The sequence below is a fragment of the Anomalospiza imberbis genome, chromosome 2, assembly GCF_031753505.1.
Source record: "Anomalospiza imberbis isolate Cuckoo-Finch-1a 21T00152 chromosome 2, ASM3175350v1, whole genome shotgun sequence".
NCBI classification, from domain to species: Eukaryota; Metazoa; Chordata; class Aves; order Passeriformes; family Viduidae; genus Anomalospiza; species Anomalospiza imberbis.
The window spans coordinates 47,337,015-47,354,837 of NC_089682.1; the positions used below are offsets into that span (position 1 = coordinate 47,337,015).

Below are 17,823 nucleotides of genomic sequence, written 5' to 3' on the forward strand. Positions count from 1 at the left end.
CCATGTCCTTTTTTGTTGGGAGCCCCAGGTATATTTGGGGAAGATATTTTCTCTATTTTGGGTACAATAGTTACAATCATTTCATGACTGCTCTCACACTTGAGATCAGTTTCAGAGCTACTGGGCAATAATTCAGTGATAACTTCTACTGCATTGACCACAGCAGCCACAGCAAGCTCCCACTACAAATGCCCTGGAATAATATGCAGTAAAACTAACTGGACATTTAACCATACGCCCACATTTCAAGTTTTGTCCCACTTTCAAATCCAAAATCATTATTAGGACAACTTGCAAGGAACAAAAATCATTAAAAAAAAAAATTAACCAAACAGATTTCTAGAAGCATCTTGGTGGTCAATAGTGAAAAGAGATTTACTACCATCCCACAGCAACAAGACTGAAGCAGCTCATAAATTAATACATTCAAGCATGTGACTGCAGAGGAAAAGCTTCCTTTCCTTTTAATATGTATGAGACATTACATAATATTCCCCCCTTTTTTTTAAGATAACACACAAAAATCTTTAAGCGTCTCAAAACTAGCAAACTTTCTGTAGCAACTGAGAATTTAACATTGTTGTTTCCAATGTTGGGCTTTTTATTTTGCTCTTTGTAAAAAAAAATATAATTCTGCAAATAAAACATCTAAAGAGTATTTCCTATGAAGCAGAAAAGTCTTTTTTTCATTATTGCTATTACAGCCTTTATTCCTGATACAAAAACCCAAGACAGAAAAAAAAAAATTTAACTTTTAGATGGCCTCTTTAGCTTCCCATACTGATGCTTTTAAAATTATTTCCCCCATCCACTAAAGCTAACCATATGTGCTGTATAACCTATTTAAGGCTAAGATTTTTTCACAGAAACTAAGGGTGCTTTCACTGACAATATTCTAGTTTTTTTGCTTGCAAATAATACAAACTAAAATCATGTAGCAATTAGACTTTATGAAAAGTGTATTTATACCAGTGTGACACTGTTGAAAATGTAGAACAAAATAAAGCCATTTTAGTAAGTGGTGGAATCTTCAAAATTAATTTTTCAAACTAAACAGCTGAGTTATATATTGAAAAAAAGAAGTTATCAATAGCTTCACTGAGATGGGAATTTACTGATCAATTCCTGTCTTTGCTCACACAGGTAAAGAATGGTGTTCCACCATCCATCTAAACATCACAACAGCTTCCACATCACCCAGCAGGTCTAAAGGGCTAATTACAGGCAAGTGACTCAAAGATTTAGAAACATTCAACACCAAATGATTTCTAATCCACCCATTTGCACATTACTTGTTTGCGATCATGCACATAATCTATTACAAGCATTCCACAAAAAAAGCCCAAACCACAACCTTCAAGACTATTACAATTCTAAGTTGCAAATATGTTCAGACACTGGATAACTTGAAAGAGAAAATGTTACGCTGGACTAAAAAAAAAAAAAAAAAAAAAAAAAATTAGTGCAATCTTGAAACTTGCTACTGACCCTCTTCAGCTGCTGCTGTAACTGTTCCCTCATGGACTCAGGGCAATTATCAAGCTGCGTCTTCTGCTCGGAGTAAAGCTCCTGAAGCCTCTCTAGTTTTTCCCTCTCAGCATCAAGTTTTAATTTTTCCTGAAGCATGAACCAGAAAATAAAGACAATTACCTTCAAACCCAAGCAGTTGTTAGTGATTATGACAGTGTGTGGCAAAACCTTACTAAACAGTTGAAGCACGCAGGTCAGAGACGGAAACCTCATTAGTTGAAATGCAGGGGTGGGATGCAAAAGGATCAAAACAAAACATTCATCATTTTAGTGCGGTGATTAATTCTCTCCCTCATCACTGTGCTTTGGGCCTGTGCCTGGATGATGCTGTTAAAGCCCCCAGCCCAAACACTTGTCTCACCTAATGTAAAAAAAAAAATAAAAAAGGAACTGTAGCCATGTCAGTGAGGTAACTAATGAAGCTGAGAGAGAAAGAGTAGCTTTTAGAAGGCAAAGTAGATGGAAAATGACTGCAGTTTGGCAGTGAGGGAGAAATGGACCTTCCCAGGAGAATCAATTTCATGCCTGTGTTGCTCTAGACAGATAAGTACATTTAGCAAGCAGTGAAAAGACAGAATGAGACAGAGCATTAGAAAGAAATAACTCCGGGCCAGGAAATCCTGTTGCAGCAGAAACACCAAGTGATCCAGGAAATTTGCTTCAGTATATAGGAACTGCAACCTGTCCATGGGGATCACAGGGGACAGCATCCCTGGTCTCAGTACACAGTACTTGCCATTTCAAACTGTGGGAAAACTTCCTCTTTGCTATGTCTGATGTGTTTCTCAAACCCTTATGCATGGCAGAGACATAGTAATAAACATGCATTAGCTGCCTGCTTTCTTTATGGTTTTATCTCTGAGTGGGACCAGGGGCTGGGATTCAGTTCTCCTGGCATCTAAAAACAACAGGAAGAATTTTTATTCAAGTCCAACATCAACCAGAGTCCCAGCTCCATTATTTTCATTTACACGTGCAGCTTCTGTTCATACAATCAGATGAACATTATGCTGAACACAAATACATTTTATTAAGCTTGTGAAAATGAGCAACTGAGCCAGCATATTCTATGACCTGAACTTCCTGTACTAGCCTCTGTCTTACAACAGCAGCAGCAGGCTTCAGAAATAACAGAGGATATCACACAAGGGAGCAGCACAATGAGGGAGAAGCATGCAACTCCTGCAATGTCACCTCCAGACCGCTGTTCCCAAGAAGTCTCATTTGCTGAATCATCCTTACTTCCAATATACGGAAGGAAAGCTATGAATAAACTGGTAGTTCCCCTCCTCACAAACTCTGCTGTCCATTTAACGTTCAGCCCACAGTCTGCCACCTTGTTTCACACTCGCCTGTTCTGCCCACCTAGCCATCCAAAGAAGCAAGGACATCTCTGACCTTAGCTGCAGTGCCTCTGAAGCTATAAATAGCTCTCTAAATGTCTATGCACTGCTATAAGCATGCTCATTCATCAACAAGCAAGTCAAACCTCGAGTGTGAGGAGACATCATCAACAAGGATAAAGTCCCTGAGAATCCTTCTGGAGATACTGTTGCATGCCTCAAGAAATTAGAGATGTATTCCTTTGAGACTGAAAGCAATACTCATCTGGTCTATTTATAGCATAGGAAGTGCTAGCATCCCACCAAACTGTCTCCCTTCAAAACGTGCAGTCTTAACAGGAAATATCACTTTCAGCAATGAGAGCATTACATGTTTTGCAGCTGTGCAGTTAAGTTTGCTGACATCTCAGGCTGTGCACTGGTGAAGTCCATTTAATTCATAAAAAATTAAATTGAATGAGAATGAGGAGAGAGAAGTGAATGAGAAGTTTTTCATACAGTGTTTTCTGTAAGTGAATCAAGACAAGTTCTTCTAGAAGGGGAAAGATTTGTGACCTTGCAAGCCAAGTGCAAGATGCAGCTGAGACAGGTCTGTGGCTGACTTGACATCTGTTTACTCCAGAGCAGCCGGCAGCTGGCTGAGAACAGTACTCATGCTCCTGCTGCTCATCCTCATTTAACCGCAGGAGCTGGGACTTGGTTAATACCTCTCTGCAGACAGTCCCAGCATGGATGCCAGAGGCATATCAGCTGCAGTCTGGCTGAATTCTTAACATCCTATTTCCAGAGAAAACAAGTGCAACACCTGGGCCTACTGCCCAACCTGGCCTATGGTCTGCCTCTACATGCACGTTATGAACGAACTTGGGGTCAGCGTGAATACAAAGCAGGACTGACTTGGGGTTTGATCATGCTTGGGGCAATGCTTGGATCAGTTTTGGAGGATTTCTGGGAACTGTGAAGGAGAGCAGTAGAAAGAATTGATGTGTGACACAGTCTCCAAAGGCAGAGACAGGATGTCAGCAGAGAACATATGGTATGAACACTGACCATATGTGATCAACATGGGTCAGAAAAGGAAATCAATCTTTAGATCTGGTAGAATTGATTTTAGGGCAAAGAAAGAGGAAAAAAAAAAGACTATATATACACAACACATCTCATAGATGATCATGGCAGAGAGGAGAGAAAAGGATGGTATTAAAGGCAACTGTAGCCCCTACAGGAATGGGTACAACAGGAAGAAAGAGAAACAAATTGCTTCAGTGCTGTCTCCAGTGGTTGAAGATGCCCTATGCCTGATCAATACTGCTACTTTAAGCCTTAGTGGTTTTCCACACCCTTTCTGCAGAGAACTGCTGCTTTTTAATTTGTCTTTCATCCCAGTTTGCTATTGCATGCAGGCTGGCTGGATAAAATTGTAGACCAACATGTGGCTGCATTGACATGTGCCCTCTGAACCAACCTTCCTGCATAAACTCATAGAAACTCTGAAGAAATTAAATTAAATTGGATGAAATAGAGAAAACTTCTCAAAAAACCCAGCTAAAAACTGGACAAAAAAACCCCAAACAAGTAAGAACCTTATCATTTTATCAGCTCACTATGAAATAAATTGTATGGCTAGGTGATTTGGGCTCACTCACCAATGTTCCAAATCTCCCTGCCCTCCAAAATAGCACAAAAAAAAACCCAAGACCCCCCCAAACAAACAAAAAAAACCCCTCCAAAACCCAAGGTATTTGTTAGTTTCAGACAGAAATTGTAAATAAGCCTACAAGACAAATGAAAGAAAAAACCCAAGAAGCTGAATGATTCACTTCTAATACTTTCCATGATCTAGTCTGAAGTATTCCAGGATCTTCCTCAATCCAACTCACCTATAAATAATCACGCTTTAAGGTAGCAACCTCTCATAACTCGCACTAAACTTCAGACATGCACATTCAGTCAGTCCCTGTTAGTATGGAATCAGCTAGTCTCAAAGTCTCACAGGTTTCTGAGAAATGTAACTGCATATAACTGACCAGAAAACCCCACTGAAATAAAACAGTCTCCTGTGCAATCTGTACATGCTCCTTTTTTGTACTTTCTGACTACTCTTTCTTGCATTCCTCCATCTCTTTAAGAACAGATTCATTAAACTTGCCACAATTTTATTCTTTGTCACTAAATCCTAGTCAGTTTCATGACAAAAGCAATTAAGAGAAGAAAAATAACAGGTATGCCAGGCATATGAAAAGGAGCATAATAAGATAGAAGAAGGCTGTTCATAATAGTTCTTTTTTCTGTATGAGTGGAAACTAATTTATTATATAACAGTTTGTATTCAGTGATGGCATCTGTATACAAGAGATCTCAATAGTTTTGTTTCGGATGCATGTATTAATCTACTGTTAAAAAGAATTTAAAATCAGAGTAAGCGATCCCTCTGCTTCAAGTAAAAAAATCCCAATAGGTGCATACATGAAGACAACACAACAACTAAGACAACACAAGTATTTTGGAATTTCTAAGCTCATTCTCTAATCATTGAAATGTGTTGTCCCAGTGAACAGATGGAGGAACAAAAGAAAGCCCGTGATTCTACAGCACTGTTCCTTCATGAAAGTAAATGAGGAAACAATCATCCAAACTACAAGAAGAAACCATTCAAATTAGAAAATTCAAATGCTTATAGTCTTCAATATCTAGATGACAGTAAGAGGATTCCCATTAGGGGTATAACTCATTTTGATATTTCTCTCATGAATGTTTTAAAAGAAAGCTCGTTAATTCAGGTTTTTCTCCTTGAGTCTTTGTAATCCTCTTTGTGGTCATTAGTGTTCTCTCTATAGGATATCCTTATGTGGATATATCCAGCAGATGTAAGTATTCCTCTAAACATTTAATCTTGTGCATTGTGTCTTAAGGAGGTAGATAATGTTATGGACATGGTAGCTCATCCTTTTAAAATACTTGCTTACATCTTGCTGAACTGGAATCTGACCAGTAAATATTTAAGAGGCTATGCTATAAGACATAAATTTGTCACATTCTTCAGGGTAAAATCCAGCAGCGGGAATTTTGCATCCAGAAGAAGAAGGATTGAGGAGAGAGGTGACCAGTATATTTAACTTTGATTGCTGATGGCTCATCAGACAGCTGCTCTTTCCTTGTCTCTATTCTTGCAAGTCTTTGCAGTACAAATTCAGCAGAGGCTGAGCTTCAAATATTTTGGCATGTCTGGGATACTCTGTTAATGGCTGAAAAAATATTTCCACGAAAGCATGTGGACAAAATTAAATGTATTCCAAAAAAGATGAGTTATCCCCTGTCAGCTGCTCCTGATTTCTGCTCTTGAAGAGGGATAGGAAACCCAGGTTGATAAAGGAGTTCCAGAGTACATATTTCTCCATGACATAAGGCAAAGATCCTCTAATAGAAAAGGAATAATCTCCCTATCTTTTTTAAGAGTCTCAACTTTTGCATAAATACTTGTTTTGAGATGGTCTCCAAAAACTCCCATTTTGCTGTGATTACCTCCCACAGCACATCTGCTAAATTCACTACTAATTTTCAGTTATTCTTGTTTATTCATGCTTACTGATGTATTTTTTCTTTCTCTGGCTATGCTGTTACTTTCAGCCTCATGCTTTACTTGGAGACACAGGGAATCATTAACCATCCTTCTCCACATATGCTGGACTGCATGTTTTAAGATAGCACAGATTATTGAGGCACTATGTGAAAACAAAGTACATTGCAGAGCTGGATGACATCCAATCAGGCAAATACAATTTTCTCCAATTTTCTTATGGACAAACGTCAGTCCTGATCTGAGTCTCATGAGTGAGGGTTCATCGGAAGGAAGTCATACATATAAACAGCCCCCTGGGCCTGAGGTGCTGTTCCACTGGAAACAACAGCACCATTATTGTACACTGACAGTACTGCCATGGTAACTACAGGGAGCTAGGCCCTGGTGGTCGGAAAAGGGCAAAGGGAAATGGGCAAAGGGCAAAGGGCAAAGGGAAAAGCTTCACCTGCTTGCTTGTTTCGGCTACTGCCCAGCTCAGCTTGCTCTAGAGCAGGCTGTGCTCAAAGTAATTTTGTCAAGATCCGTAACTAAGCTCTTTCCCAGAGAGCTTCAAGCTGTATCTGTCAAATTGTGTTAGCAAGGACTTATCAGGGCTCTCTCTGCATAAATGGAACTCGTGATTAATAGCTTAAATAGCTGGTATTCACATATGTAGGTCGTCATTTTTTTCTGTAGAGAAGAAGAAAGAAAGAAGAAAGGAAGGAGAAAGGAAGGAGAAAGGAAGATGATTGTAAGCTGTTTTTAAGAAGGCCAGGCAAGAAGGCAAATTTGTACTTTTCTCCATATCCTAGGCATGGTTTCTGCCATAGCTGAAAGCACAGGGCATGTGAAACAGCTCTGGAAGTAGCTACTCCAGCCAGGACAACTGCGTCCTGACAGCACTTATCAGTGCCAGACAGGCCAGGTACCACATCAGAACTATGCCAAGTCCTGCAGGGGTGCTGAAAGGTTCTGTCATCTTTTTGGAATTGCAATCACCCATAGCACTGATTTTCAAAACCTAAGTAAACCAACACAAGTTGTTTCACTCCTTACAATGTATGTGGTGGTAGAATCACAAAGGCAAGGGAAATGCTTTCAACTCACCCAAGGGTGTGCACTTATACCATCTTCCCCACTGGTTCACTTGTCCTCTCCCCCCCCATTAGTCCCTCTTCATGACCTGAGAGGGTTGAGCACGGGACTCGGATGAGACCAGCATGGAGCTTAACATTTAATATACAAACCCACTCACAAAATACATCCCTGGTTAACAAACAAGGGGCTGGGACACGGAAATATTGCACCACAGCAAAGAGCACATTGACACCCCAAACCGAACTCACTCTTGCCTTCTGACTTCCAGTATGTTTACCAGTCAACTCCTTTGCCTTGCAAGGACTAAAAATTGTGGCTTTAATACTCTGAAAAAGTTGGCAAAAGTTTGTGTCATCACCTCAATTAAATGTGCAGAGGGCATTAAAAAAATAATTAAAAAGAACCCCAAATAGTTAGGTAAAAGGTAGTACAAGAGCTTCTATAAACAAGAACATGTTATGTTCAAGTACATAACATGCCCTAAAAATGAGATTGTAGTTTATCATCTCTCTTTTTAAGAATTTCACAGGTTTTTCAAACAGGTGCATGGGTAAGGATGAGACTCAAGCAGGCAGGAGTTTCCTGTCAAACAGGTGCCAAGATCAGTGGCAAATTCCATGAGATGCTCAAGTTGCTCCAGAGACAAGTGGCATCATATACAGCACTAATGCCCCCACTGTCATTTCACAAGTGAAATGAACTCACTCTCACCTCCTGACAACCAACACCATGTGGTGTATTCAGATATCACTCCCTTACCCTGGCAGAAATGTAACCACTGTTTGAGATATGGGACCCCAGCAGCTTCTTGCCTTGAAGCCCCACCAAAACCAAGACCCCAGGTATCAGCAGGGGTGAAATATTCAGGTGACTAATAGAAACTGTGACCAACCTGTGGACACTGGACATTTGTTTTAGCAAGACATAACACAAAAAGTACCATCAGCAGAGTGGAAACTCCTGGTCAAAACCCAAGCCTTAATTCTGTCCTAAGTTTCAAATTATTTCAGCAAAAGGGACGACCTATCAGGCTCCACCTGAGCCTCCTTTTTGTGGGTGGGGGTTGATCCTGTATAACTACAGAGCCAAGATGTTGACTATCTTGCATCAGATCTGCATGGCTGAACTTCAACATAGATACAATATTTAAGCTTTAAAAATGCTACCATTTCAAGCCAGCCAGAACTTTTATTTGTTGACAGGATTGGTGCCATCTGTTTTGCTGGCTGACACTACTTTCCCCAGAACATTTCAGCTGTCACTTTATATTTTACTCCCTTTCTAGAAGCCCATCTCCCATTTCTATTTTCAACTTTCACTTTTATTCAATGCTTTAAGACATATTCACAAAAAAAAAAAAAAAAGGTGAGTGCATTCCTGCAAAGATAATTTCAGTATTAATTGAGCCATGGCTTAACAGTTAGAGCACACATTCACAGTTGGGTTTGGTTTTTTTGTTTAAAACAAAGAGGAACACAAAAGAAAATACAACTAAAATTGTGTAGCTGATCTGACTAGTGCCATGCCTCATACTGAAAAAAATGTTTTGAGTGAACTTGCCTTTTAAACAAAAAGTGCTTTTTATAGGCAGCTTTCTATGTTTCATTTCACCTGAAAATTTAAACTAGACCTGTCATTTGCTATCTACACACTAACAAGCTGCAAGGAAATTTAAATTTTCTCCAGATTTTACAATAACTACAATAATTAGTTTAACTGAATTTCAAGCTACTGGAAAGCCAATAAAAAAGACAAAAGATCTCTTGAATTTCTGAACGTGTTATTTATTACCACTTACCAACCAAAACTTCCAGCAGCATCCTTTTGAAGGGCATCTGGTAGCACACCCTGTCTGCTGATACCCACTTTAAACTTATCTTTCTGCTAAAAAGCAAGTATGAAACATGTCCCGTAGGCAACTTAAAATGTGACCACAGGCAACACTGAAAGCTGAAGGATCAGTGAAGGGTACACAAGCACAAGGAAAAGTGCAGACAGGGAAGTTCAGGGAGGTTCAAACTCAAGCTGGATGTGCACTGTCTAGACACAGGCTTGATAAGCAGAGCCACAAAACAGCAGCCAGGCTCCTGGCAGGGCAGGCAGAAATCGATGACAGAAAGCTCAGAATAAAACAATGCAAGCTGTAAAATGTGAATTGAAGTGGAACTGTGGAAGTGCTAAAAACATGCAGCTTTTCTAAGCAAAAAATGCAGAAGACTTCCAGATATTTCTGGAAAGCTTAAGGAAAAAAAAAGAGAGACTAGCTAGAGCAATCGCACAAGTGACAGGTCTAACTTATGAGGTAGAGGATGAAATTTTATAAGGAAACAACGCTGGCTGAAATCCCAGGAAAAACTTCCTGACCTTTGAGGTATTATTGGCCATGGCACATCCCCTGTGGAGAAGGGAACTGCATGCCTGAAGAGGCCAGCAAAGAGACTTGAGTGATGCAACTTCATTTGCAGGCCCTTTCCATTTCTACACTTAAAATCTTCTTACACTGCTATCTTATTTTGGAAATATATGCCTATCTATTTCTTGTGTACTTGAGAGCAATTAAATGTGTGACTGTATATCAAAACTAATTAATTTCTGAGACTTAATTACAGAGTTCTACAGTACTGAAATTGTCAGTCAGCAAACAAAACAATATAATGACTTTAAAATTACATAATTGATGGATGTCTTATATATTTCTATATGATATTAGATAAAAACTGCAACCTTTTAAATTTTGTTCCTTTGCTGAGAAAATAATTTTTTCCCCCAAATTATATAAAGGAGGGTACTGGAACAGTTCAATTAATACTGTTCTTTTAAACAACAGATAACACAAGTCCAAGCCCGATATGGGGTGTTTTTATTAATAAAAGTATCTTCACGGTAGGTCAGGTCTTTCTATTTTAGCTTACTGTATTTTGCATGTCAATCATACTTTGGAAAACAACACTGTGAAAGGGAAATGATGGTGAAACAATTTTTTTTTCTTCCATATTTATCAAGCAAATTTACTTACAGGCAGTATTTCATCAAATAAGCTCCATTAATATTAACCATATAAATATATTTTGAAAATCAAGGGGAACAGAGCACACAGCAGGCTACAATAACTTAATTACCTTTGTCTTTTCGCCAATAACATTTCTCTCCAGTTCAGCTATTTTTCTGTTTAGATGATCCAATATTTCCTTCTCTTTCAGCAGCTCTGTTGTTTCAGATTTCTGTTCCCCATCCAAAAGGGCACATTCCATATCCAACTAGGAACACAAAACATCTTTCAGAAGCAGTCCAGATTCAGAAGAAATCTTGATACATGTTATTTTCAGGGGGAAGGGCAATGAGTTGGTTCACAAGAGAGAAATATTTTTTTTAAAAGGGAAGGGGAAAAACACAACCCCATAAGTGTTTCTGCCACAAAAGTTAAAAAGAGGTCACAAATTTGAGAAAAAGTAAAATTGTAACATAAAATGCTGCAAAATAAAGTCCAAACCAACTTTAGCTTGAAGATTCTTTTTTCCAAAACTTTTTGTTTTCTAACTCTTCTCTGTGCTTCCTCCTGTTATGATACTGTCTCTGTGCCCAGGCTCTGTAGGAAACCCTTCTGGAGCAGCTGTTTCTTTCCTGTTGCTGATAATTGAAGCAGGCACAACCCAAATGCCTGGCCAGCTTAGTTTGCAACTGTGAGATTCCAGAAGTCAACAGGGTGCCAACCTACCCTTTCCAATAAAGCCAAGGAGGATTGAAAGGAAGTTGTCTCACTTCCTTTCTCTTTAAACAGTCACAGGAGATACCACCATAAAACTCCCAAGTGACACAAGGTATTTGGATTAACTGAGTGACCATCAAAACAAGCATGATTGTTCAAATTCCACTTCAGAGTGTAATGGTTACAGCTGAGAAAGGCTAATCCAAGCACCATAAGTATCCCCTAGCTGGAGAAAAATACCCTGCATAGCAGGAGACTGCCAGGTGAAAAAGCACAGAATATGAAGGCTACCCACATCCATGAGTTCCCTCATGTTGTACTTGCTGAACCCATCAGACTACTGCTATGTAGGCATATGTAACAGCCAACACATTGAAAACCAAAAACATGTTTTCATACCTCTCTTGAGGATTCATCCATCTGGTCGTTTAAATCTTTGATCTTCTGCTCAAGTTCTTCCAAGTTATTCAGTATTACTATGCGTTCCTCCTCCAGTCGACCAAGCTCCTGCCTTCTTTGCTCTTCACTGGTGCATTCTGGTATCTGCAGTTGCACATCACAAGAGGTTCATTAGAAAAAGAAGCAAACTGTCTTTTCTGCCCCCTTTCATATGTTTTTTATTTTAAACAAGTATGGCACTGTTGGTTTTGAACCCATTACATATTTCCTATCTACTGTATTGCTATTTCTATATTTAGGAGGTGTACAAGAGAAACAAACATGATACTTTACTTCCAGGCATTGGAAATAAATACTATACTGAACAGTAAATACTATTCATTCTAAAGGAATTACTAAAACTTAACCTTTGAGAATACTTTATATGCTGTGCTATTAGGTTGTGAAAATCCAATTTTACACTTATAAAAATAACACAGACAGATGAAGATGCTTTTTATGTAAATTTTGCTGTTCATTTAATACAGGCCAGGAGGTAGGACAGGACATTTTTGTAATCAGCCATTAAGATGGGCAGCTTCTGTAAAATAAGGACAAAAGTTGGTTCCATCTCTCCAGGTAGCACTGAGGAAGTGGCACCCTTAATGTGCCTCTTTTCATTGCCATTTCCTTACTAGATACCTGTGTCAAGAATAAACAAGATTATGAAGAAAATACCTGTGATCTTACACCATCCAACACTACATCAAAAAGTGCTGAGTTTGAAATGCATTCTTCACGTTCACATGACCCCAGGGGTTTGCAATCCACTTCCTCTGGGAAGGCTGCTGGGTCATTATCCCCAACCAGGATTACAGGTGGGCTGCGTGCAGGGCTTTGCAGTCACCTCTGGACCACACAGCCTTGCTCAAGAGAGGCTCAGTTCAGCTACTGAATGGCTACTCTGAGAGCAGGCCTTTTATTCTGAACAAATCTGAGCTCAGTATTTAAATACGAGCTGCACTTCATTAACACAGTTGCTTGCTGGTGCTTTTCTCAGGGCTTAACAGAACTCCCTTTACAGTGAATGAATGAATGAATGGTATTCCTTGATTTAGCAATAGTAGTCCTAGCAGCAAAGCTTCTTTTTGTCCTGTCTCCTATTTGGATAATGCTGACATAACATCTTTGATTTCAACTTCCTAATAAGGATTTTAAATAGGATCTCTAACTTGCATGAAGAAAGCAACAAACGGGAAAGAAATGCTAGACCACAACAACTTGCAAGTGAAATGTGTCACCATATTTTCAATGTGGAAAGACCAAGTCAAGCCATAATGGCATGTTTCTGTTCAACACAATTTCAGAGCAGAAGACTCAGCAGAAAGAATTCCAGACAGATCACCCTTTGAAAATGAAAATATGTTATTATCACACCTCTCTCTTCTTCTACACACACACTACTGACTCTCAAGTTGTGAGTGTAGCAGAGGTTAAATACAATTCACCTGAGGCATATAACCACGCTGAAGATCATACAATGGTGTAATAACAGTAAATAGAAGAGACAAAGTATTTTGAAGGTATGAACTTGTTAAACAGAAACTTGCTTTTATGGCTTTGCTTGGTCTCATTTCACTCCTGACTCCAGCTCTTCAGTCCAGTTATTTAACACACTGCCTGCCACTGAGATTTGCTGCACTGCTGCTCTGGCACAGCCGGGAGGAGGCTGCTGCTGCACTAGCATGGAAATGGTTAGGAATGCTGTTAGCTCCTTTATTAAAGGACAACTTCCTTTTGGTAATGAAACAGCAGTGAGAAGCACACAGGAAAGGAGATGCAGCTTATTAAAGGCAGCAGTTGGGTTGAAGAGGCAGAAAGCTTGCTGCCACTGCATCACCCCCACGAGACAACAGCTGATCTGGCAAGTGGCTCAGGTCCAACCCCAGGAAAGAGACAGGACAGTAAATTTGGCTCAGGCAACTCCTCTTCACCTTCCATGTGAATGTGAGAAAACATACTCCTCTTACAAGAGCCTCAGGTTGGGAGAAAACAGCAGAGCATCTCTTCCCTCCTACATCTCAGCAGGATGATAAGCAGGGTTCTGGAAACCTTATTTCAGTAGCTATAATTGTTCAAGCAAATCTTTCTCCCTTGGAAGATCTTAAAACTCTTCCTGAACAGTATATCCCACTAAAAAAACAAACCAACTTCCAGTACCATTAGTTTCTACAAGATATAGAATAATCCTTTGCTGGCTCCTACATTTTGCTGGCTATATTTTCTACATTTGATGGCTTATAAAGCTGTATGAGTTCTGAGATTAATTCTCATACCTAAGCCAGCGTAACTGCGGCCCTTGTCAGGACAGTCAACTCCTAGAGGGGGATTTCAAGCCTGGATTACACTGTCCCCTCCTACAGAGCATTACCTTTGGTGTGATGCTTAGGTAGGATGACTCGGGGGCGTCCTTCAGGAAGCTGGGAGCAGCAAAAGGTGGAGGCTTGGTGGTCTCGCTGAAGTGCTCCTCAGCCCTCAGCCCCCGTGAGGGCAGGTAAGCAGCAATGCCACGGCTGTGGCTGCTCAGCTCTGAGAAATCCGAGTCGCTGGCAGAGGATTTCAAGTGGCTTCTGAACCTCATTTCCAGATTCATCTGGGAGTCTTCGAACACAGAATCCTCATCAGAGAGTTGAAGTTTTTCGAGTTCTTTGTTAATTTTTTGAACATCAGCAACTGTAGTAGCTGCAGCAGGGTCGCTGTCAGATTTGGAGTATTCTGCACACAGATTGAGGATTGTCTCAAGCCGCTGTCGTTCCTGGTTCAGAAAAAGACAATAGCACTGAATGTCACATGTGAGCTAAAGTAAAGATGAAGTTAAAAAAAGTTTGCTGGGCTTTTTTGTTTTGTTTGGATTAGGGTTTTGTTTGTTGCTTTGGGTTTGGTTTTTTTTGTTTTAGAGTGAAGGATTAAAGTCCATGTGAAGCCCATCTAGCACTTAGAGATAATAAACTGTAATAAATAAATTACAGTGCAAGATGAAGAATCAAAATTAATGTGAAATTATATTTCTACATTGCAAAGACAAATAAGTGTTAGGACATCTTATTTAACCAGCTATTCATTTCTGTGAAATGTTATTTTAAATTTTTTTTTAGGTTTCTGTGTCTACACCCCATTTGTATGTACACACGTCCAGTGATCTCACTACGTAAATCACTAATTGTTTCACTTCACACTTACGCTATACTCCCATCAAGCTGCAAAATATTGCACAGATTTTCCATGAACTCACACATTCCTGACTTTTTTAGATTTTTCCATTTTGTTAACTGTGATTCCTCCTTTTGAGAGAATTAGTCCACATTTTGAAAAACACAGTTTTAGGAGCATTAACAGAAAAAAGAGGCATCACATCTAAAATACAACATCTGCCAAATGCACAGAGTAGAGGAAATCTTTATTTACCAGTTTACTCAAATTCCCTATGGATTCATACCAACATTTCAAACTTGAGACTCAGAGTAGCCATTCCACTTTGACTTGATATGCCTCAAGTTGTGAAAAACATTTAATTTCTGAAGGATTTCTAGATCTCTATGATACCTTTTATCAACTGTTAGCAAGTTATATTTGTTTTATTTTACTGTATGCATAGCTTCTGGTATCTTCTATTTCAGATGGATTTTAAAAATATCTTTTCATTTTTAAGAGGTAAAGCATTTATGTAATTTCATGTTACTATTGTTAAAGAAAAAAAAAACAAAACAATTGCTTACCACAAGTCTATTGAAAATTTTGCTGGAAAAAAGACCACTGTGAGAGTTCTATGCTTGACATTGGTATCTGTACTAATGATCTAGTTTCTGATTTCTAGGAAATCCTTCTACAGTAGTATTAAAAAGAAAGCCAAAAAACCAACGTCCTCAGCCTCCCTCCCCAGGAACCACCTCAGACAGATTTGCTTTCCCAGCTCTCCCTGGCATTACATTTGCAAGGAGGATTTGTATGGCAGCTACCCCAACACTTCCTGTGCCCAACAGCAAGTGATAACAAGGATCAAGCAAAACAGGGCAGGCAATGCACTGCCTCAGCTTTCCCTGCAGCAAGCCATTGCATTGTATGAAAATTCAACACTGGTTGCACGCACCCAGAGGTTTATAGGGCTACCAAGAGATTACCTGGCTGTATGCACCACAAGTGCACATCACCCGCGATTCAGACCTCTGAGCTGGAGAACCTGTCTGAACCCAGCCCCTTCCAAGCACTACCCAAACAAGAGAGCACTTTTGCCTTTGTTGGGTGGCTTATTACCAGGTTCCCAGTTCAGCTTTCCTCGGAATCCTCCTGTAACGAGATGAGCCGCTGAAATAACGGAGCCCGGGGCAGCAACTGCAAACTTCTATTTTCCACAAAATAGGTCCAGCAGATTCTCAGACATCCTTCAACCCCAAACGGTCGACATAATTACAACTCTCCAAAGCCTTCTTCCCTCCAGGCAACTACTGCCAGACCCTATAAGCCTCTTCCCTTACTCTTCCAAACGCTGCTATCCTCCTTCTTACTAAGAGTTTTGGCCAGGCAATCCAATTCCTAAAGCCCAGCACTTGCTGGCTGGAACAGCCAGTAACTATGCAGCTCTCCCTGCTGTGACGGCATCGGGCCTGTCGTAATGGTTCTAGATGGGAAACACGGACACCAGGACACGAGGGAGGTCCCACCCCTCCTGCAACAGCAGGCTGTATCGGGTTACCCCACGCCAAGCTTCCATCCCTTGGGCAATAATAGGAAACGGCAAATTTCAAAGCAGGGCCACTGCTCGTTCCAGCCTAAGTGCTCAGGTGAGGGGCTCTGGCAGCAAACTGCCCTTTGCAGAGCAGTCAGGAAAAATAGGGATTCTTTTTTCCCCTGTCAAGTCTCAGCTGCTCAGAAGAAGCTTAAAAATTGCAGGAAAACGAGTCTTCAAAAAATTACTGATGAGCTTTCAGATACATTACAGAAATATTGATATTTCTCACTTCTATTTTGACATGTGCTGAGAGGCTTATGGACGGGAAACTCTGTGGTTATTTTATACTCTCTATTCTCACCATTTCATCTCAGCCAGCTCGTTCCAGCTCCAGCACACCTGCATGTAACTGTTTCCAGAACAAATTTCTCAATGAAGAAGCAAGCTAGGAAAGCACCCTTGCAATGAAGAATCCAGTCAACAAATTTGCAAGAGATACTACCCAAGTTATTTGTAATACTGAATACAGCAGAGGGAAAAAAATAAGTATGTCAAAAGCAGGAAATGGATTTAAAATTGGCTCTGGCGGGAGGGGGGGAATGTTGAATCAAGCCTTGTAAGCTGTTCAGTGTGTTTCCCCATAAAATGTCATTTCTAACTAATTTAAACATCTCTGTGTATTTTTTGTAATTCTCTTCCCCACTACAAAAAGGGGTAACAAGTCTTGTGCAGTTTCTGCCTGAGCAGCTTCACTACTCCTGGCTTTCAGAAAGCTACATATCACCTATGTTTGGCTGCAAATTTAAATGTTGAAGGACAAGGGTGTGATAAGGAGATAAGAACCCTCTTCTGCTATTGATTAACAGTGATATTAATAGACTGATACACTGTAAAAAATTTCCAAAATATCAGAGATAAATATCCCACTTTTTTAGCAGCAACCATGTGGTGATTCCTAGATTTGTTCATCTGCTACATATCACATTTATGAATTTTACAAATGTGTAGAAGTGCTGCTATATCTGGATATCAAGGCAAGCCTTGGTTAATCAACTGTGGCAAACAGGAAGCTTTTCAGGTAAGTGCCAGTAGGAACTGGATAACCTCAAATTTCATTAAAAATACATATGCAGTCTATCCTTTGTGACAAAGACTAACATGAATTATGGCTAGTCCATGCAGCCAGGTTTCCTTTGCCTGAAGAAGCTGTTGCACTTTTCAGCTGCCAAAGTACAATGTTTCCTACTGTTGCTCAGACAGGCAAACCGCCACCTTCTCAGCAAAAGCTAGGAACAGTAGCCAGTCAAAAAGGATGGTGGGAAGAGAGGCAGAGAGACTGGAGAAGAGAGCTGCAGAAGAGCCCCAAACTTTCTTTCTTACATTTACATTCACTACCTCATAAAGGAGAGGCTGGAGAAAGCTTTCTCATTCTGTCCTACATTTCTAAGGAGCTTATTTCAATGATAAACTTGAACAGGGATTG

General features: G+C 39.9%; 1 protein-coding gene across 7 annotated transcripts in view; it reads right to left on the bottom strand.

Annotated features, from left to right (window-relative positions):
- Positions 1-17,823, bottom strand: part of PHLDB2 (pleckstrin homology like domain family B member 2) — a 64,032-nt gene that overhangs the window by 27,129 nt on the left and 19,080 nt on the right. For 5 of the 7 annotated variants that reach the window (XM_068180806.1, XM_068180811.1, XM_068180810.1 and 2 more), the window contains exons 3-6: positions 14,046-14,429; positions 11,636-11,779; positions 10,650-10,787; positions 1,489-1,617 (exon numbers count right to left, since the gene is read on the bottom strand). In XM_068180806.1, coding sequence (XP_068036907.1) covers positions 1,489-1,617; positions 10,650-10,787; positions 11,636-11,779; positions 14,046-14,429 — 795 coding nt within the window. The remainder of the gene's footprint in view (positions 1-1,488; positions 1,618-10,649; positions 10,788-11,635; positions 11,780-14,045; positions 14,430-17,823) is intronic. The other 2 variants (XM_068180809.1, XM_068180807.1) reach the window with 1 other exon arrangement.